Source organism: Pelobates fuscus, chromosome 3 (genome assembly GCF_036172605.1).
Source record: "Pelobates fuscus isolate aPelFus1 chromosome 3, aPelFus1.pri, whole genome shotgun sequence".
NCBI lineage: Eukaryota > Metazoa > Chordata > Amphibia > Anura > Pelobatidae > Pelobates > Pelobates fuscus.
In genome coordinates this window covers 373,090,519-373,113,181 of record NC_086319.1, presented here as the reverse complement: position 1 = coordinate 373,113,181, position 22,663 = coordinate 373,090,519, and the positions used below count along the sequence as shown (strand labels likewise).

The 22,663-nt window shown below is 41.2% G+C and overlaps 1 protein-coding gene across 1 annotated transcript in view; it reads left to right on the top strand.

The window, feature by feature from the left end:
* Positions 1–4,309: 4,309 nt before the first annotated feature.
* Positions 4,310–22,663, top strand: part of FBXO22 (F-box protein 22) — a 31,934-nt gene continuing 13,580 nt past the window's right edge. Inside the window, exons 1-5 of the mRNA XM_063449443.1 lie at positions 4,310–4,503; positions 6,387–6,531; positions 13,766–13,853; positions 15,495–15,590; positions 21,315–21,479. Of these exons, the coding sequence (XP_063305513.1) occupies positions 4,337–4,503; positions 6,387–6,531; positions 13,766–13,853; positions 15,495–15,590; positions 21,315–21,479 (661 nt within the window). The 5' untranslated portion in view covers positions 4,310–4,336. The remainder of the gene's footprint in view (positions 4,504–6,386; positions 6,532–13,765; positions 13,854–15,494; positions 15,591–21,314; positions 21,480–22,663) is intronic.

Below are 22,663 nucleotides of genomic sequence, written 5' to 3'. Positions count from 1 at the left end.
TTGTAAGTCTATGGAATGCAACCCAGTCCATATACTTATTAATAACCCCGACAAGTTCCTAGATAAGTATGGAAATTTATTTGGGTTTCAGATATACGGGACGGGTTTAGATCCTGGGACATTATTGTTTATAGGAATAGAGACTGATACGGTATCCTCCCAGACTCATCAAGTATACCATTCCTTTTATGAAGAGATGAGTATAGATAATAAGATCCCCCATAACGCTAAAAACCTGTTCATTGACCTAGCTGAAAGTATTGCCGGTAGTCTTAATGTTACCAACTGCTATGTGTGTGGAGGTACTAACATGGGAGACCAATGGCCTTGGGAAGCAAAGGAGGTAATGTCCGGTTCTGAGGCAGTTGACCAACTAATATCTACACAAGCCGATTATCATTTGAGTGTTAGAGGTAAATCTGAGTGGAGATTAAAGACCTCCATCATAGGTTATGTTTGCATAGCAAGGAAAGGAATAATGTATAATACTTCTGTAGGAGAATTAACTTGTCTAGGGCAAAAAGCTTATGATGATGATACTAAAAATACAACTTGGTGGTCGGCTTCAAATGTCTCAGAACCATCTAACCCGTTTGCTAGATATGCCAGTTTAAAGGATGTGTGGTTTGATTTATCCATCACATCTACCTGGAGAGCCCCAGCAAATTTGTACTGGATCTGTGGTAAGAAAGCCTACTCGGAGTTGCCACAGGACTGGGAAGGGGCATGTGTGTTGGGTATGCTCAAACCATCCTTCTTCTTGTTACCGATTGAAACAGGTGAGACTTTAGGTGTTAAAGTGTATGATGTGAATCATAGGAAGAAAAGGGGACCCTTAGAGATAGGCACCTGGGAAGATAATGAATGGCCTCCCCAGCGTATCATAGATTATTATGGGCCAGCCACGTGGGCAGAAGATGGTACCTTTGGTTATAGAACCCCAATTTATATGCTCAACCGTATTATAAGATTACAGGCGGTGGTTGAGATTATTACTAATGAGACCTCACAAGCACTCAATCTTCTAGCGAAGCATAATACCAGGATGAGGACAGCAGTGTACCAAAATAGATTAGCCTTGGATTACCTTTTGGCAGTAGAGGGAGGTGTATGTGGGAAGTTTAACCTGAGCAATTGCTGTCTTCAAATAGATGACGAAGGGCAAGCAATAGCTGAGCTTACTAGCCATATGGTTAAACTAGTGCATGTGCCTACTCAGGTATGGAAAGGGTACAATCCAAGTAGTTGGTTTGGTAGCTGGTATGAGTGGTTTGGAGGGCTTAAGGCAGTGGTAGGTGGAGTCCTACTGATTTTACTGTTGTGTCTACTCCTACCGTGTCTTATACCCTTAGTAGTTAGGTCTGTGCAAAGCCTGATAGGAAGTATAGCAGAGAGGAAGGCTGCTGCACAGATAATGGCCATATATAAATATGAGGCTTTAAATCAGGGAGAACCAATGCAGGAAGATGAGTGTTAAAAGATTCACATCATAAGATAAGTCTGGTCTGGTTCATGGTAACCTGAGGTATATGCAAACCAAGGTTAAGTGATGCCTCAAGTAATTGTGAAATATCAGAGGCATCAAAGGGGGGAATGTGATGTAATTCCAGTAAAATACAAGTTTAGCAGGCTAAGATTGCCACAAGGCATATGTATGTATATGTGTTTGTAGTATCAGTTAGTTAATTACACGTAGCTAAGATACTGTTATCACTGTACTGACCAGGTGCAGGAATGTAAGAACTGGAATTACGCGTCCCTCTCCTTTGTATCAGATGAGCCACGTGGTTAGACCGGATGGATGAGTTTAGACTCTATTTATTAAATAGGTTAAGGGTATGTGTGGGTGTAGTTAATTGTGGGAGGAGCTACAGTGCTATATAAGGAATGTACTCTATGTATTCAGTACTCAGACTTTGCTGTATTTTGGTGACGCTAGTCCCTCTGAGTCCCGATCGGTGATCCAATAAAGAATCTCTTCCTTCCTGAAGAAACCTGTGTCCATCTCTCTGTGCTTGGCTTCCGTCAGTTTCTCCGGTATCAGTCTGACTAAAGAGCGTTCGATCGAGCGGTGCGCCTTCGCTCCTTCCCTCCGACAGAGGGGGCAGATACACAGATTCAAAACCCCTTTGGGCCTACCGCACAATCGGTATACCCCTAGTGGGTCCTGCCGTCTAAAACAGCAGTTGTCTTACCTCCTCGTTCCTGAACCTGAGTTCACACTCATCGACGGGGACACCCCAGCACTTCTCACGTAGAGGCCGATGATCTCCTGGACAACAGACCAGTGGCGCCGAGACGAAGGGAGGTCCACGCAGAAGTTCAGGGGTGCAGCCGTAGAGAACGTGGGCAAAGATAGACCGTCTCACGCCTCTGCCTCTCAGCTACCGTTGAACGATGAGCTTCCCGGCCAATGCACCAAATGATACCGGAGAAACTGACGGAAGCCAAGCACAGAGAGATGGACACAGGTTTCTTCAGGAAGGAAGAGATTCTTTATTGGATCACCGATCGGGACTCAGAGGGACTAACGTCACCAAAATACAGCAAGTTCTGAGCCCCGGACAATAGTGCAGGCTCCTTATATAGGCACATAACTCCTCCCATATTAAGCTCCACCCGCACATTCTCTTAACCAATCAACACAAATAAGAATTAACTTCCTGTTTGACCGCATGGCTTGTCCAGCACAATGGAGGAGGGGGAATACTACATCCTGTATTCTTGCACATGCTCCGTACACTACTGATCGTATCTTGCCTCGTGCAACCAACTGATCGATACGTCAGCATATGCACGTACACATGCCACGTGGTAATCTCGGCCTACTAAATTTATTTTTACCGAGATTCCACCACAAGCTGGGTCCAAAAATCTTTGTGGAATTGTCACCTATACGAATACTCTCCGGTACAACTCCTATACATGTATGTAGTGCTACACCTTCATTTATGTTTTGCAAGAAAGGCATCTGCTTGCAGCTTACACCGTTGGTGGGTGGCAAGCTAGATGATTTCACACTCGGATGGCACAGTGGGGCTTTAGATTATGTCAGATTAATTGCCAACAGGAGCATAGAGAAGTTGCAACCGTTCAGCTCAACCACTACGCTCCACCCCATCACTGATCTTTTTAATACTTTTTTTTTTTTTCTTTCTTTCTTTGACCTCCATTCTCTTCACTCTCTATAAACATCCAGGCATATCATTCAGTTGGTAAGGAAAACTCCTTGAAAAGTGCTGTATTTATTGTAAGATCATACACCCCTTTAACACAATGTGTAGAAATATTTTCTAGGACTGGAATTTAAATATGTTTTTAAGTAAAGTATTGACGTGGGGATATCAAATGAATGATGAGCTAGTTAATAATAATATGACACTAATATATAAAGATATGAACCTCTCGTGACAGGTTTTCTTCCCCTCAACACACACATTCACTCTCTCACGACAGGATGTAATTTATGCAGTGTTACGTTTAGAGATATTCACTTACCGTACTTTACCTGCCATGTTTTCCAACTCATGGGTGTTACTTTTATTGCAACACCCACCTGTGCGCCACCCAGTTTCATCATTTTCCCCCCTTTTTTGATTCCAATACACTGGCTTCATTTCCATCATGCTGGCAACTAAATGGAGTGGCATCAGCCATAGCAACCATAGCGCATATGCAATGGTTTCTACATGTGGACAGCAGAAGGACCACTTATCTGAAGACTTTTCTGCTCTCCCTTATTATTTTATTATTTATATAGCGCCATCAGATTCTGTAGCGCTGTACAATGGGTGGACTAACAGACACGTAATTGTAACCAGACAACTGGACATACAGGAACATAGAGGTGGAGGGCCCTGCTCAATGAGCTTACATTCTAATAGATTAGTCATTCCTTCAAATAATTGATGGTGGAAGAAAGACCTATTTTTAAATTTGTTGGTACAACGTATAGGTGACATTTTATACTCTTCCAAAAAGCAGCACATTTTAGGTATCATGAAATATACCATAGAATACATTGTAACTTGTGCTAATTATTTTTTTTTTTTATCATTTTTGTTGTTCTCTTCATGCAGTGCTATATTTTATTTTATTTTTTAACTTTAAAATGTCATTTGCTAAATCATTAATATAATCAAGTGCAGTCAAGGCAAAGCCTTTTTTTTTGGACTAGAATGGCTACATCCGCCCAAATCAAACATGGCCGCCGAGCACTTCCTGTGGGCGCTGAGTAATGGGATTTGATAGGTGGTTACCATGGCAGCGGCCAGGGTCCACTGGTGGCGTCGTACGCGCGCTGCCGGAAGTGCATTGTGGGTTTTTTTCCGCAGGAATGGCGGGAGCAGGTTTTGATCCGCTTGGTGAGGTAGTGGACGGCAGCGAGCTGCGGGTGGTGAGCTCCCTGGACAGCCAGGGGCACTGCGTGCTCAGTAACCTGGCCGAGGTGGTGGAGAGAGTGCTCAGCTTCCTGCCCATCAAACCCCTGCTCACAGCTGCATGGTGTGTGGGTGACACTGCATTCTCCCCCCCCCCAATGGACAGGACACCACACTCATACACCAGGGATGGACTAAGGAGAATGCTCAGACAGTGAAAAACTACAGCTCCCATGATGCTGCGGCAGCCTTCTTAATGACAAAGCATCATGGGAGCTGTAGTTCTAACTATCCAGCTTCATATTGAACTCCCCATACATGCTCACAGCCAACCTCACTGACATTAAAATGTGTATCTGGGTAACTCTCTGTATTTGAAGTTCACTGAGTGAGCACTAACCTGTAACTCAGCCTTTTTATCCTGATATGTTATCTGTTCTCTACTATATATGGGCTGTGCTATTCTGTATAATGTATAACTAAAAGTAAAATATAATTAACAGTATGGCATAACTACTGTAAAAGACGATAAATCTATTCACATTTTAGCACCTGGGCTATTCGGTATAATTAGAAGTATAGTATGTGACTTATTTAGAATTAAAGCATATGGTGTACTTAGTGTAAAAGACGATAAAGATTAAATTAAATGCAAATAGAAATTCTGTATATTTATGTTATCTTCAGAAACATGTCCTGCTTCAGCTGCTATACTTTTGGGTTTTCTATGTTGTGGTTCAAGTGTTATAGAGCATGCTCACTGGTTAGTGAGTGTAGAGCTACATGTATGACAACAGGACTGACATCAGAAATAACCAGGCCCAATCATTTCGGACCTCTGACACGTAACTAGACAGGCACACAAATGCACCACTAATATAAGGGAGGACACACAAACCGGAAGGTCAGTCAACTCTGCAGTACTTCTTGACCAAAGAACAATGCCAATTCTCACACTAGTAGGCACGAGCATTCGTAGAGCTAAAAATATGAACGTTATTATACACTGATTGAAGTACAAAGGACAAATAGCAAGCAATATACATTCAATACCAAAGATCAAAACTAAACTGACATCACAGCAAGTATACATACATTACTCTAAAACACACTGCTTAAATAAATGGATCCTTTGACCAACACCACCAAATTATCTCATACATGCCGAGAATATACAAATAGGAACCCCACTCCTCCACATTTTATTAACAGCCTTTACAGGTTCCTGCTGAAACTAAATATAACAGTGATCTATTTTGCTAACAATGTTTAATTGCTAGGCATGGACACCATCAAATTATGTATACTCTAGCATCCATAAATTGGCATGCTTCAGTTGACTTTGTGCATACCGATTTAGTAGAATTTTTTTCATTCCAAATTGTTCTCCAGATAGAGAGTTGTAATGACTTGAAAACATAATTTGATGTTTGTGCCTAAATGCTGATTAGGAAAAATTCTCAATCCATGCTATAGACACAACTTTGCTTATATTATGCAATTCGATACAATTTGGTGTTTAGTAAACTAAATATAAAAATACATTATCATGTTTAGCAGAAAATTCCCATAAACACAAGGTAAAGAGAGAAGCTGTACATGTTATCCTAACAACCTACATTTCTACCCTACCTTTACCTTTTGTGTCACTATATCCCACTCTCATTAGCATGTTATTTCATTGAGCAGGGTCCTCAATCCTTCTGTTAATGTGTGACCAACTCGTCTGTTAGTCCACCCATATTACAGTGCTACGGAATTTGTTGTCGCTTTATAAATAATGATGTCTTCCCCACAAGTGGCACCTTGGCGAAGTCTGCTTTCTCTGTACAACAGAAAATGAATACATCACTTTATTTAAAAAAAAATCCCTTTTTTGTTAGTATTAGTATATAGATTGCATTATTGACTTTGGTCAGATTTTCAGTGTGTGTATATTAATGACTTAATAAGCAGCTTTGTTACTGAAGCTTTTTTATGCATTTGCAATGCTTTTCTTGGTCTTAGTGTGTGCCGGCTTTGGAGGAATTGTGCTCTACGCAAGCTAAAAGCAAGGCAGAGGATAGTTTGGATCTCCTCCACTGAAGACACTGGAAAAGACCTGCCATCTAGTCCTCACCCATTGTTCCATGTGGTAAAAAGAGAACTTGAGGTAAGGATATTTTACGAATATGTGGTTACTGCTCATTATATTTGTACGCTCTGAAAAGCTTAAGCATGCCATTGATTTACCTTCATGTGTGCAATAGGGTTCATTAGTTTTTGTGTGTGTTTTTTTTTTTTTTTTAAATAATGTTTATTAAGGTTATAATGTATTTTACAACAAATAATATAGAATAGTTAAACATACTATTTGGGGAAGGAAGGGATGGAAAACTTGGAAATGGGAAAGGGGATGCATCCATAGCAATACACATATGGAATATTGTACAAAACAGTAGTTGTACATCTTTGAACTTAACAAAATATATATTCTATAAGCAATAAGTTTTATTTAATCTTTTTCCCAAATATGTTGAAGGTTTGCATATAAATGAGTATTCTTTCTATAATACAATTTGCTTTACTATCTAAAACCATGGTCGACATTTCTGTATGTGTAGGTAAATTTTTAGACTTCCAGTATCGAGGTAGACATGAAGTAGCTGCGATTAGGATGTTTCAAATCATGAATCATCTTCCAGTATCTGGCTAATTTTGGACAAAACCACCATATGTGCGCCATGTTTCCTGTACCTCCACAATACCTCCAACACCGGTCTGAGTGTGCCTTATTCATGTTGTGTAGTCTAGACGGAGCCAGGTACCAGCGATATAAAATCTTATAGTGGTTTTCAAAATTATCTGTAAAGTGCAAAATGCCCTTAAGAGCAGTAAAAAAAAAAAACATTCTTTCAAACTGTATTGTGTACCCCAGTGTTTCCCAACCCAGTCCTCAAGGCACACCTACCAGTCCAGGATTTAAGGATTACCCAGTTTTGTCTAAGGTGTTTTTTCTTTTTTTTCTAAACTCCATCTCCCACGACAACATATGTCTGTCTGAAGGTTTAACGTTAAACATAATAACATAGAGAGATTATGCCTTTTCTTCCTGGATCATGCAGGACAATCTTTTCCTGAGCTGAAATTTCGAGGGTCATATAGTTTTTATCGGTTTCTGGAACGTTAAATAATTATTTCAGCTTGTTTACTATCACTGAACAGTTAATCCTAGATTCGTCCGGTAAACCGTACTTGAATTTTAATTTATCAAAAGACAGTATGGCATTGCCTTGAAAAAAATTAGCTAAATAAGCTATGGAATAAGAGCCAGAAATCTGTGTCTATAGATGGCACATATTCCTTGAGCAATGTGAGTGGCATTGCTCTATATAAACCTCTGACTTGGTTATTTTTTCTAAAAATAAGATCCCAAGCTTTAAACTTTGTTTTAGTTGAAGAGAATATCTTCGTAGTTCTAGGTCTCTTTGTCGGGCATACCCAAAGAGCCTCTTTAAATATAAATGGAAAAGCCTTCACCTCTTCCATTTCTAACCATCTTGATTTATTCGTATTGTTATTAAAACTAACTGCAACTGCGGCATTGGTAGCGAAATAATATTTACGAATATCATGTACGCCAATACCCCCATTGGATTTATTATGTTGCAAAGTAGTTAGTTTGATTCTGCTTGGCTTCTTGTTCCAAATAAACTTTTTAAAATTGCTGAGTTAATTTTTTAAAAGAACAAAAACGGGATAGACAGGGGTATGGTCCTAAAATAGTACAAGATTTTTGGAAGGACTGTCATCTTGATGGATGCAATCCTACCTAACCATGAGAGCTCCATTCCACACCATCTCTCCATTTCCTTCTGTAAAACGGGCCATGCCCTGTTCAGATTATAAGTATGAATTTTTGTTATATTTTTACATAAGCTAATGCCTAAATGGTCTATATAGTCGTTTCTCCAGTCATATAAATATAACTTCTTTAGAGTCATAAGCTCTAAGTGATTAACATTGAAGGGAAGAGCCTGTGTTTTAGATTCGTTAAGTTTGTAAAATGATACCTCTCCATACTGGTGTAAAGTCTCGGACCTTAAACCAGAAGCGGTTACATGAGCTGTGGGGTTGCTATATAGTGCCGCAATTGCATTTATAAAAGATGAAGGAACATTAAATTTGTTTAGTGTCTTCCATACCTATCGAATGCCTTCTCCGCGTCTAAAGATAGAAGCAAAGAAGGCGTCTTAATCGAATTAATGTGTTGAATCAAATTGATAAACCTCCTCGTTCCGTCTGGTGCTTGTCTACCTTGTATAAAACCTACTTGATCCTTATTGATAATCAGCGGAATCAATTTAGCCAATCTATTTGCTAACACCTTGGAATATATCTTTGAATCATTGTTAATAAGAGAAATAGGTCTGAAATTAGGGCATACCCTAATTACCCAGTTTGGTAAGGCAACTATCTGTGCACACAAGGACTCCTCTGGCATCTTCCCCCAGTCTTATAGGAATTGAATAATTTTGCCATATGGGGAATTAAAATTTCACAGAAAGTTTTATAATATGAGATGGTAAATACATCAGCACCAGGGGCCTTCCCTGATGGCATAGATTTGATTGCCTCTGATATCTCCTCAGCCGAAATGTCACATTCCAAACTCCAATTTTTCTGTAGGTATCCGAGGCAATGTAACCCTATTCATGAACTGATAAATGTTGTCTTCTGTGGGCTGAGATCTATCCAAATTCGATCCGAAATTGTATAATTTGCTATAATATTCAGCGAACAAATTGCTAATTTTCGTTGGATGAAAAACTTTTCCCCCCTGATTATTAATCAAATAGGCAATTTTGGATTGAGCATTCACATGCCGCAGTTTGGATGCCAGAAGAGTTGAGGCCTTATTGCTCTTTATATGTTTTCCTAAGTTGTCTCACCATGAGAAAGGTACAGTCTAAATTGATTTTGTTGAGTTTTGACTTGATATCCCCTATCATTGCTGAAAAGGAAGTTGATGGGCCAGATTTGTTTGCCTGATTCAGATTATATAATACTTTTTCTAAAGTTCTTAAGTCTTTGTTATTAACTCTCTTCAGGTTAGACGCCTTTGAAATAAAATGACCTCGCAACACAGCCTTGTGTGCATTCCAAGCCACCTCACCAGGAACTTCAGATGAAACATTATCTGAAAAATAATCATTTAAAGCCCTTTCAGCTAATTTCCTATTTTCCTCTTCACTGAGCAAGTAATCCCCTAATTAACCTACTCTGTTCTGGATTGAAGATACAATCTCATCCAGATGCATTAGAATAGGAGCGTGGTCCAACAAGTTGATATCCAAAATATCAGATTTCAAGATGCGCGGAATTAGAGCACTCTGAACCATAAACCTGTCTATCCGCGAATACATATTCTGCGAAACAGAATAATAAGTAAAATCTCTTTCTTCGTCATGCGTAAGTCTCCACATGTCATACAGAGCACATTCAATCATATATGAAGAACAGTTTTCTGCCAGTCTGTCACTATCCCTTCTGTTAGACTGAGTGGAATCTTCTCTAGCATTATCAAGCTCACCATCCAAAACAAAATTCGTATCACCACACATTATCAAGTGTCCGCATGCATTCAAGTTCACTAAGTCCATTATGTTTCTAAAAAAATTTAACTGTCCGGTGTTTGGGAAATATACATTAACAATAGTATACTCTATATTGTTAATTTTGCCTGTCCATAGCACAAATCTCCCATCATTGTCTGTTACCACTTTATCTGTTGAACAGGCCACATTTCTATTGAAAAAAATCGATGCTCCTCTAGATTTTGTTTTATTTACAGTATGGGATAGGGATGGGAAGAGCTTTTTCATTAACTTATGTTCTTTATCTGTCTTAAAATGCGTCTCTTGTATACATACAACATCGCACTTGCATTTCCTAACTTCTTTAAACAATAATCTCCTCTTGTGTGCAGTGTTCAGGCCCCTCACGTTAAAGGATAAAAATTTCAGCACCATAATCTACGGTGAGTATTGTAAAAATAAGAAAAAAGGAAAATAACAATGTGAGAGACCTAACACCGACACTCCAAGAGAAAATAAACAAGTCCAATAATTCTATAACACATAAACCAGATTTCTTGCAAATGTAGACAAAGATAAGGCAGTAATAAACCAATATAAATATTAAAAGCCATATTGAGTTACCGTATATACTCGAGTATAAGCAGAGTTTTTCAGCACATTTTTTGTGCTGAAAACCCCCAACTCGGCTTATACTCGAGTCAATGTCTGTATTATGGCAATTTGCATTGCCATAATACAGACAGGGGGCTGTGGGGGCTTCAGAGCGGTTACTTACCTCTCCTGTCAGCTCCCTCCTCCTCCGCGGCGGTCCGTTCAGCACCTCGGTCAGCTCCCAGTGTAAGTCTCGCGAGAGCCGCGGGGTCATAGTGCGGCTCTCGCGAGACTTACAGTGTAAGCTGACAGAGAAGCTGCACGGACCGGCGCGGAGGAGAAGGGAGCTGACAGGAGCTGCAGGAGAGGTAAGTGCTCTCTGACAGCCCCCTCTCCCCCCCACTGAACTGCCAATTCCACTGGACCACCAGGGAAGGAGAGTCCCCCTCCCTGCCATGTATCAAGCAGGGAGGGGGGACGAAAAAAAATAAAATAAAATAAAAAATAATAATAAAAAATATTAAAATAATTAAAAAAAATAATAATAAAATTGCCCACCCCCCACCAAGGCTCAGCTACAGCTACACACACACACACTGCACTCATACACACACACACTGCACTCATACACACACACACTGCACTCATACACACACACACACTGCACTCATACACACACACACTGCACTCATACACACACACACACTGCACTCATACACACACACACATTACTCTTCTAAATGGTGGCCATTCAAGATGGTGGCCAAGACACGCCCCCCGTGTTATTTATTTTTTTTCTCTTCATTTGCATTGTTTGCCATGGCTCTGCCTTTCCTGAAACTGGATTGTAATGTAATTTGCCGAATCTTTAACCCCTTAAGGACACATGACATGTCTGACATGTCATGATTCCCTTTTATTCCAGAAGTTTGGTCCTTAAGGGGTTAAAGTAACATTTCAGGCACCCTAACCTCTACAGTACATTCTAGTGGTTATGGTGCTTATCACCCTTGATAAAGGCAGCCAGTTGGTGCCGAAACGTTGGGGGGTTTGGTGACTCGTGTTTCTGTCTGAGGTTTGTAAGGATTTTTGTGGTAATTTATTACTATTATTTTATTGTATCTGCCTTTACTTCTGGTTGTTTATATTCATTTTTTCCTATGTTTTCTTTCTGGTACTTTTTTGTACATAATACAATTTAAACTTTTTTTTGAGATTGTTATGGTGTGCATTCTATATTCTATATACATTTGAATATTTTAAGCACTTGAGGGAGCGCTTATATGGTTTGCACCTGGCTGTTCTTATATTGTTTTGTCTCTCCATGTGCTGTTGTTTTGAGTATGGTGCTAGAACTAATCAGGCATCTCCCCCAGTGTAAGTGGTCAAACCATTTAGTAATGGTTTCGCTTCTTACCCAGGGTCTGCTGAACGCCGCTCCACTGACAGAAGCGGTCTGCCATTCGTGGCGTAACTGGATAGGTTGCACTGTACGTTGAGGGACCAACCAGTGCACTCCTGGCACCTTAACCACTATAGCACACACTACACCATTCTGGCATTAGCTTTCTTAATTAAGCAAAGCCTGGCAGTGCTATAAGTTTACACTCTCTGCCCGTGAGCTAGCCCTGCACTGCAGGACGTAGCCCAGGAGAACTATCAGAAGCTGCTAAGCAGAAGCTTCCAGCAGAGAGGTGGTGTGGATTGGCGTTGCGCAAACCCTAGGTAAAAGGTCCTAATTACGTTTGGTGCCTTTTTAATACAAATTTAAAAGCGAAAGAACTCTTAACAGATGTTGTAGGTGGTGATTAATGTTGTATTCTAGAGAAGTCACAGTTCCTTTTAAATACCCAGTACTCCTGCTGTAAAAGTATTTTAGGTGAAAATGTTCTGTCCCTTTTGTAGCATATCCAACATGTGATGTTTAGTCTGGTTTTATTCACCATATTTGTATAAATAAATAAATAAATATATATATATATATATATATATATAAGTTTGAATACCAAACTGAAACGTCGATCCTTGTATTTTGAGCAATAAAAGTTCAGTTTTATTCTACATTTTGAAAGTTCCCTGGAGTGCTATCATTCTCTACTACATTGTGTATCTATGAATGATGACAAGCACCGGGCATACACCACCAGTAAGTGAAGTGCTGAACTATTTTATTTATTTTTATATATATATACATACGTACATCCAATAAACACGTCTTTTTCTCCTTCCTCATTTTTCACAGTTATTTTCTATATTTTCTGGTCTGTGTAACGTTATAACCCAACACGCAGAATGAAAATGCACCAGAATAGAGACAGATAAAAAAAGGTCCCTAAACCTGTCCATATAATGGGCAGATAAATAAAATACAAGGAACGTCAAAACAAGCCAAGGTCAAGGAAGCCAAAAATACAGACGTACGAGAGACAAAGCCGAGTCAGGGGAGCCATAAATACAAGAGACAAAGCCGAATCAAGGAAGCCAGACTGAGAAAACAGAGTAGTCGAGAGCAAGCCGGGTCAATGCCAAAAATGTACAAAACTGTCAAAAGAATGCTCTATTGGGACATTAGTGACACTAGAAACCACAAAAGGGGCACTGTGCATTGTGCAGACTGAGATTTTATATGTTTGCGGGCATAACCATGCCCCCAAAAGGTGTGTGTGCTGAGCTCTTATTTAGAGCTCCTATGACACCGGCACGCGTGGGTGTCTGGCGTCATAGCACAGGTGACCGGAGTCTCATGCTGCGTGGCAGCGGCGGTTTGCCGGATTGAAGCGGCGGCTGATTGACGGACCGCAAGGGTAATTACAGAGGGACTGACAGTTTGCCACTATATTATCTTTATATGGTGCAAGGTTCAAAGATGACCGCAACACTGTGTTGCAATGACCTATTACATTAAGGCATCACAAACTACTTATTGATACTGAGGCTTTCTTTTCAGCTGAGTGTTCCTTTTCTGTAGGTTATACATTGTTATAATTTACCATCTACCAATTTCTGGTAGTTTTCCATCACTCAACAATCAGCCGCATATCAGTTTACTATTGCTGAACCTGTGCTGGAATGTCTGACCTTACTGTCTGTACCAGTCTCGCTTTGTGTGACCTTGAATTCTTGAAGGACTGTATGTGCTCAATACGTGTATGCATGCTCAAAAGCATTAAATGTCAAAATGTTAAATATATCCTGTCTTTTGTTTTTGTTTTTCAGCATATTTATGTGCTTCCACACATCTTTATTTATGTCACAGACAGTCTGATTTTACAAACTGATGGCAACGACCAAGTTTCAAAGAGGGGTAAGATGGCACGACAGGCTGTGCTGTGAATGATGTACACATGATACTTGTTTACATTTTATCACTGAATATTTTATCTTCATCAAGCATATAAGCGTTTTTGTTTATTTTATTTTTTGTGTATATGTCTATTATGATTTTGTTTTGCATCCTTCAGGATACTAAACTGTTCCTCTTAAGATTATTTTATTAATGAAGTATGTAAGTTTTTAATGTTTCTCATCACAATCCGCAGCTTAGACCCAGATGGATCATATACTGTGGCAAGAAGTTGCCTGAAACAGTGTCATAGAATTTCAAAATGTTTTCAGTTCAGCTTAAGCACCTCAGTGCTCATACAGTGTTTCTTTTTCTTCAGTCTATAGTTGAGCAATAAGTTAGAGATTTGCAGGAAAGACACACCATACTGGTTTCACTGCTGTCTATTCCCAGAATTCTAACTAACTTGTTACTGGGAGCAGTCCCTCATTAGATAAAGGCATTGACATGGTACGAAGTGTACTGTATTGATTCACATGGAAGGATATTAGTGCACAGAGCACTTTAAAGGGTTCCTCCAAGTAAAAAAAAACAAACACTTTTTTTTTTTTAATAGAACACACTTTTTGGTTAGAGTGGAGGTAAGTCCCATGGGATGGGCTGAGGAGAGCACTTGAGCAGAACTGTGCCTTTATTGGTCGACTGATTCCCAATAGAATTAACACTAGGCAGCCCAGAACTGTCTTTCTAGGTTTGCTAATGATGCTACCAGAGGTAGAGTTACTCCTCAGGCAACATCTTTGGATATTTCTGTATGTACAGCTTTTTAAACTGAATGTTGGCTGGGAATTTTCAGTCCTTTTTCTTTGTAACCTCCCCCCTAACAGCATTTATATTCTGCCTCTTTATTTCTTTGTTTTACTTTGATTATGATGTTGACCAGTCTGTTTAGATGGATTATACACCATATTTTAATGCAAATTCAATCAGACCTCAGTACGCTTCTAATCTCTTGGTCCCATCACACACACTTTGCTGTGTTCTCTTCCTTCTGTGTCTCTCTTCCTTTTTGAATTCCCTTAAGTTTATTTACTTCCTTTCTCTGTATAGTGCTATTCTATCTTGGCTTTATACCACATACTGTAGTAAGCCACAAGACCCTTATGGCATTCTTTTTTCCATAATAGGTGATCACTAAGATGTATATTTTACTACAATATGTTTAGGTTAGGACTAGTGTGTTGAAGTATTGCAGAGATTAAAAGGTGGTGTTGACTGTTGGGGTGGCTGTCTGAGATCAATGGGAGTTACAGTCTCCGGGTGCCAGTTATTTCATCTGTTGCCATTAATTCAGCTCATAAACAAGCTTAATTAAAATGGTTGCAGCTGACATTTGAAATTGTAATGCCTACTAATCTGAGGCACACCGGGACACATCTCTTGTCATTTGTTATGATACTGGTGGCTACACAGGAATATCCATTGTTTTTATACTGATTGCTCCACTTAAAGAGGATTGACCAGATGCATAATCAAAGTAGTATTCTTTGCATCGGTGTTTCAGTATATATCTCAAAATGATCTAATACAAAGTATCACCATTCATAAACCTAGTGAGCAATTTCATAAACTTGCTTAATACGTTATTCTTTTATGTTGTAGGTAAAAAGAAGCCTCTGTGTGAAACAGCGGCTGCATTTGAGAAGATTCTACCAAAGGAGTGTGAAATACTGGGCTTGACTGCACTGGGAATTGTAGGTAATGTTTCTGTAGGGCAATGATGGACAAATGTTCAGATCTACACGCTGTTATGATATATTTGTATTTTTTTTCTTGAATGGAAAAGGGGTTGCTCGCTGTTACAACTGGACAGTCACAGAGCAATCAAGAAAATACATAATCCAGAAATTTTCAGAAGCAACAACAGTAAAAATAATAAACGGGCTATTCAGAAAAAATGTATAGCAGAACTGGCAGTGGAATGGCATTATTTAACACTAAACAAAAAAAAAAGCGACAATAATTGGAGGTATATCCACGAGTAGCTGGGTTGTCACCACCAAGTCCCCTTTCCCATGTGTTTATAGCCCAGAGTCACTAAAGCTCCTTGCCGCTGTGTTATAGCTGTCTCGCCCAAACACTAGCCGAGACTTGGTGAAGAACAACTTGTTTTTCTGTCACACAGTTCACACTTTTTTATACCTGTGGCTTCAACAGGAGATCCCCACTGAGAATAATAGAAATGCCACCGGCTTATTTAATAAGCTGCCAGACACCTTGGCACCAGGGTAACAAAAATACATAAAACTTAAAAGTTCCCGTGGCCACATCCCCGAGAAATTCTCTTCTGAGCGCCCACTCTGCCCAAAAAGCGATGAGATCGGTGGTGGCTAGCTGAAGTTAGGTGGAAGGTGAAATTTTCAGCGGGCCGTGACCAACCTCCAATCCGGTTCAGAGTTCCATAGTGCTAGGTAGAAATCCCAGTCACTTAAAATGATTACGCTTTTGGTCGGTACAAGGAGCTCCCTTAAGTCCTTGGCATCGTTTGATGCCTTACCACCTCCTCTGTCACCCCCTCCAAAAAGCACCCTGATTGGTGGTTCTGGGCCCGAGAACACCCATATCAAGTTTCATCAGACCACGGCAACTCCGCAATCTGATTAGGAGTTACAAGGGTTTTGCGGCTAGCTCCCGGTAAGGCGTACTGTACCTCCAGGCAAATCTACCTGAATATGCAAATTAAGAAGATTTTTTTTATTCAGGTAGTCCATATAGCTGTTGCTACCAACAGATGGCGCTATGCAGGTTTCATAGCCAAATCCACCTAGTTGAAGGAAGCATCAGAAGGACAGGAGAGCAAACTAACATTTAACCCCAAACAACCACATTGCAAACACCTACAATGGGCACAGGGTGACTAAACATAAGTCATTCAGAGACCTAATTAAATTGCCAATATTAAGCTCCTGGTGATGAGGACTACCGTCACAGGCTGTAATTCCTTCATCAGCAAATAGCTGTGAGTCACACCTTGATGGTTGATATAAAGGATACATCAAATCCAGGATCCACTTGTTCTTTAGCAACGCCTTGAACTGTAGAAGAGCCCTGAAAATGGCACGTAATTCCAGAATATTGGGTGGTTGTATTGCTTCCTCATTTGTCCACAGACTTTGTAAATTGCTCTTGGCAAATGTGCTTCCCATCCTTGAGAACTGGAGTCCGTGGTTATCATTATCCAGCGTGGCTTTGTTAATGGGAAATCCTAAACTTTATTCTCTCTTCAGCCACCAGGTAAGGTATAGCTTTACCATCGGCGATATAATCAGTGGCTGGCTCAGTCATCTTGTTGAACTGGGATAGGATGGAACCCTTAGATGACACTGAGCCTATCTGACAAGCTTGATGGTGGATGTAATGGAACAGAGTGATGTACAGTACCCTGTCTTGTTGTAAGTACCTGAAAATGTCTAAAGAAACTAAATGGTAGACCATGAAATTGCAAGTGGTCTTCTATAGCAAATCTGAGGAAATTATGATCTAGAGCTATTGGAATGTGATATGCATCCTTGTTCTATTGATACTAGGAAATCGTTCCTCTGAATTGATGGGGTAATGGTTCTGATGGACTTCAACCTGAATGCTCTTGTTGACTGCTCTCCGATCCAATATTGGTCTCCATGTGCCTCTGCTCTTTTGCACCAGAAAGAGAGGTTAATATTGTCCCTGGAACTGCTCTTGTGGAACTTGAGCGATAACCTTTTCGTCTAGCAGATTCGTCTGTTGGAATTGAAAACAGATTTGCAAACTTTAGGCATAAATAGTAGACTTGGGCATTCGTATTCAGGCAAATGTGTTTTCTGACAAAAATTGCCATTTTCATCCATTCGTCCAAATAACGAATGGGAGCGGGGCCGGGCCGACTGGCCGCCATCTACATGGGCTCCGGCACTACACCTCAAGAAACAACCCTTCATACGGCCCCAGATTGATTAAAAATCAAAATCCGCATTGCCCCCCGACGAAGGAGAGGCTCCGGTACGCGCCTGTTACTCACACGTACCTTACTGCCTGAGAGCAGGCGGAGAGCACCGAGTCCGGCCTACACGCAGCACCTGAACATAGGCGGCCGTTACAAGCAGCATGGCACCGCGGAAAGACGCGTCACCACCCCGCCACATGACGAGCACTTCAGGCAGGGGGGGCCCGGGGCGCGGCCCTGCCCCCCCCATGGCCGACGGGGGTTACCCCGGCCACATGGCGGCGACACGGGCCGCAGCGGGGGCCCCCGCACGGGCTCTGTGCCAACTGCCTAAACTGGCAAGGGCCGAGTACTGGCAGGCCAGCCAGCTGAAAAGAAAACAAACAAGGGAGATGAAGCCCACATATGAGGGGGCACCGAGACAATATTGAAAGGTCAGGGCAAGGGGCCCTATGGAGATTGCCCACAATGGGAGGCCGACCAGGAAGCCCCGAGCAGAACCCGTTGATGCAGGGCGCCGGATGGACCCCCTGCGGCGGATTTCGGCCAGCAGGAAAAGTGAGTGCCCCAGCTTCTGGGTTTGCGGGGTCCCCAGAGAGCTATGTCCCTGCTGCCGCGAGCCCGGTGGGGCGGGACAGCGCAGCCCTTCCGGCGGACCGGTGGCCGGGAGCGGCGTGCACCGGCCCTAAGTATGTGGCCGGCACAGGAGAGACACAGGGACACGAGCTTTACTGGGTCTGAGGTTGAGATGGGGAGGTGCAGGGAGTGGGTGGCCCATGGACTCTAGGTGTGGGGAGTCGAGTGGTCTGCTTCAACCCCCGAGTGCCCACAGCGCAGCGGAGGACTCAGGTGCTGGGCTGGGACCAGCCCGGGGGGGACGGATGGAGGCTCGGCAGCATGGGAGACGCACCGCGGCCAAACCAGGGAAGGCCCTCATTGGACAGCTATTGAAAAATGCCCCGCACCTGTCATGGAGTGCATGAGACCTAAAACCAGTGAGAGACATTACTTGTTACTTGAAAATCACTATATACAGCATCATGCCTTATGCACGTTAAGCTTCTGTTACATGTTCAATGGTTCTTGAAGACTAAAAAGCTTCTATAATATGCTCATGCTATACATTTTTAGACATGTAATCATTAGTTACTATATCATATAAAATACGAGGTCTATGCAATAAGAATGATGATACGTGTGGCTGCATACATAATCCATTGATTGCTGCATTAACACAAACATATATGTCTTTGAAACATTCAGGATCTCTTGGATGGCTAATACACACATTGCCCAAGTTGCCAGCGGCTAATGCATGACTCGTTATGCTTAAAACCGCTACGAAGCTCCTGCAGGGGCCAAAGTTTATTGTTAATCATTAAATTATAAGGGCTGTGCATGACCCGACCGAGCGCAATGACATGCACGCTACCAAAAACATGTATACCTGCCATAATGCTTATGCTTTGATAAATCTTGGTATGCCTTTCTATGTGCTAAACTTTGCGCCCCTACGTAGGCGGACACTGGCTTTGCTAAAATTAACTGTGGACAAGCAATCTCTAGGCATACAGCTAGCATAACATGTTACATTTGTCCATTATGTACAGTCGGTGCTGTAACATACGCAAATGCATTCCTGCAAAGTGTATATACGTGCAAATGTTCTGATCAAAGCGCCTCTGCGCAGGCGATATTCCGCATTCACTTTTATGAACCGATACTTAAGCCTCTGCGTAGGCGACTGTTTGCTTTAATGAAAATCTATCTGATATGAGAACTCAAGACTCGATACCAATAAACATATTTAAAACAAATAACGAATGGGGAGCCAAACAATCAACTAATGGGCACTGAACAAAATTCTTCCATGTGCCATTTGATTGTTCGTTCATTTGCAATTCACATTTGGCCTTTTTGTAATGCATGATCTGTAATTCAAATGGCTGAATGCTTTTATATGAATTCTTTCGTTGAGCCATTCGTTATTTCTGCTCACTCCCATCATATCTGATGAATGCACAAATGTCTAATTCTTTCAGTGCTCGTTAGCCAACCAATCAGAGTTGATAGAGGTTTCCTCTCGGCCTTCTAAGAAACTCCAATCTGTAACCCATCTGGACTATGTATGACGAGCTCTGATATCTTTGAACACAGAAGGTCACACTCCTATATTCGACGTACAGGCAGAAGTTCTTTACTAAAGGGCAAAATGACTGGTTCTTAGGTCGGTTAGAATGTGTCAGGGAGGTCAACTATACGGGGCGTCAAATACGGTCTTGTCATTGAGCCACCTGTAGTCTACACAGAAGTGGGTAGTTACATCCCGCTTTGGCACTAGCACTACAGGAGAAGCCCAAGGACTGTCTGAAGCCTCTATAACACCCAGGCGAAGCATCCTGGATTTCTTGTCTCGTATTTTACCAAACAGATTCCAGGATTCGGTATGGTGGTTTCCAAAGCGGTAACTGTTTGGGAGTTCCTGGTGGTAAGAATCTCTCCCAGTCTTGGCTGGTGGTTGCGAATGCTCAGAAAAACATGCTTTAATGTCCCATTGAACGTTTCACATAGGCCATTCATTTGGGGGTGGTAGGGAGAGCTCAGGATCAGCTGGGTGCCCTGATTCGAAACTATTTCCCTGCGACATCCCATTCAGGACAAGATCCACATCTGCATGGATGCTTGTCAACGTCATTGCCTCTGGGTAACTGGCCCCGTAGTGGGCCACGTTTATTCTATACTTTTGCAAGTTTGGCAATACTGACGAATGTCTTTAGAGATCCCTGGCCAGAAAAATGTATGGGTGAGTCGGTACTTAGTTCGGCTAACCCCTAAGTGCCCAGACAAGGGAATGTCATGGGCGATTCCCCAGAAGTACCGGAAGGAATTGTTGTGAACGACTAATTGTCTGGTGGGGATCGGTACTGACTCTCTTCTTTAGATAGTCAAGGCATTACTGCCTTCCTTCAATTTATTTCCAATCACAACCAGAACATGGTGTAGACCTTTTTTTTTTTTTTTTTTTTTTTATATCTTTTTGGTGGAGAGGAAGCATAAGTTCTTCATTCCGAGAGAAAATTGAAGCCCTCTCAGGAAAAATATTGTGTAAATAAATATCACACTAGTACTGAGAATCCATACTTACCCAGATGCAGAAAAAAGGTACTTAGGCTCTTGGAGGAGAAGCCATAATGAGCTAACTACAAAGTAAATAACCTAAAATAAAATACACAAGTAATAGGGCGCAAAAAGGCCCCCATCCTAATTGCTGTAGGATAGGAAAAGGACTGGAGATATTCGAACTGGTTCCTACTTTTAAAGAATCTTGTTTTTTCCTGTCCTGTCAGCTGTAAGTGGCGGAACCAACACATTTGTATAGGCTGCCATGTTTAGCCAGACAATTTTTATTTTTTTTGAGTTGTGCATGTGTACACTGCAGTGATGCGACAGGATATGTTTTAAGCAAACCTTTTGCAGATATGCTTTTTCTCTCCTTGCAGCTACGCCAATGGGATCAAGTAGTAATCGTCCTCTAGAACTGGAACATGGGGAGGCTGGTTTTGGGCTTATAATACCTAAAATGAATGGAGTGAAAGTCCAGACATTCCATTTCATAAAGGACCCAAAATCGAGATGTTTTGATGAAAGTAAACTACAAGAAGCTGGTAAGTTTAAACCTATACTCATCTAAGGGACTTTTTAAAAAATATATATATATATATTTTTTTTAGCTAAACTACGTTTTGGTGAATTGAAAACAGATTTGCAACATTTAGGCATATAGTAGACTTGGGCATTCGTATTTGGACGAATGTATTTTCAGACAAAAATTGTCGTTTTCATCCATTTGTCTGAATAATAAATGGGGAGCTGAAAGAACAAACGAATGGGCACTGAACAAAAAAATTCTTCCGTGTGCCATTAGTTTATTCATTCATTCGCAGTTCATGTTCGGCCTTTTTTTTACTGCACAGTCTGTGATTTAAACGGCCGAACGCTTCGTACAAATGCATGAATGGCTCATTCTTTCGGTGAACAGTTTTTTTCTCTCTGCTCACTCCTATCATATCTGATGGGAGTGAGTTGAACTAATAAATGAGCACCGAATGACTGAGCCATTAGTGTATTCGGATGAATGCACGAATGTCTCATTCTTTCAGTGTTCGTTAGCCAACCAGAGTGCTTTGACAGTGAAATCATGTGAATTATTACCAGCAAGTCTTAAGAATGACCTATCATAGCACTCTGCTTGGTTGGCTTAAGTCAACCAATCAAAGCGCTTTGAGCCAAATTGCAGGGCGTAGGAAGGCTTTATAAACCTTTCCCTGCCCTGGGGAGCTTAGTCTGCGCAGAGCCCTCGCTGGGTGAAGATGGATTCATTTTTAAATTTGGAATTTTTTTTTAAATGTATTTTTTATTTTATATTTTGCAGCACTTTATTAATTCACCAGGATTTCTGGATTTTCATTTGACCTTTTTTGTAGCTCAAAAAATTGATGGGGGGAAAAAGACATCCAATGGAAAGTATTAATGGTTTATTTTACAGATATTTAGTTTATTGACCCTCCCCCCTCCTTAACTATTATTATTATTATTATTATTATTATTATTAGCGTGAGGGGGAAGGTAGGGTATTTATTTATTGGGGGGGGGAGGGGGACTTAGGGACTCCCAGTCACTTGGTGGGTGGTTATTTTTACTATTGGCCTCCACTCGCCGCTAATGGGTGGGGCTGGGGAGGAACAATATGTTTCCACAAAGCACACAGTGTGGTGGCTGGAGGGGCATAGTAGGGATCGACAGTTTATCGGTTTTACCAATATAATCGGCCGATATTCGGTATTTTCGG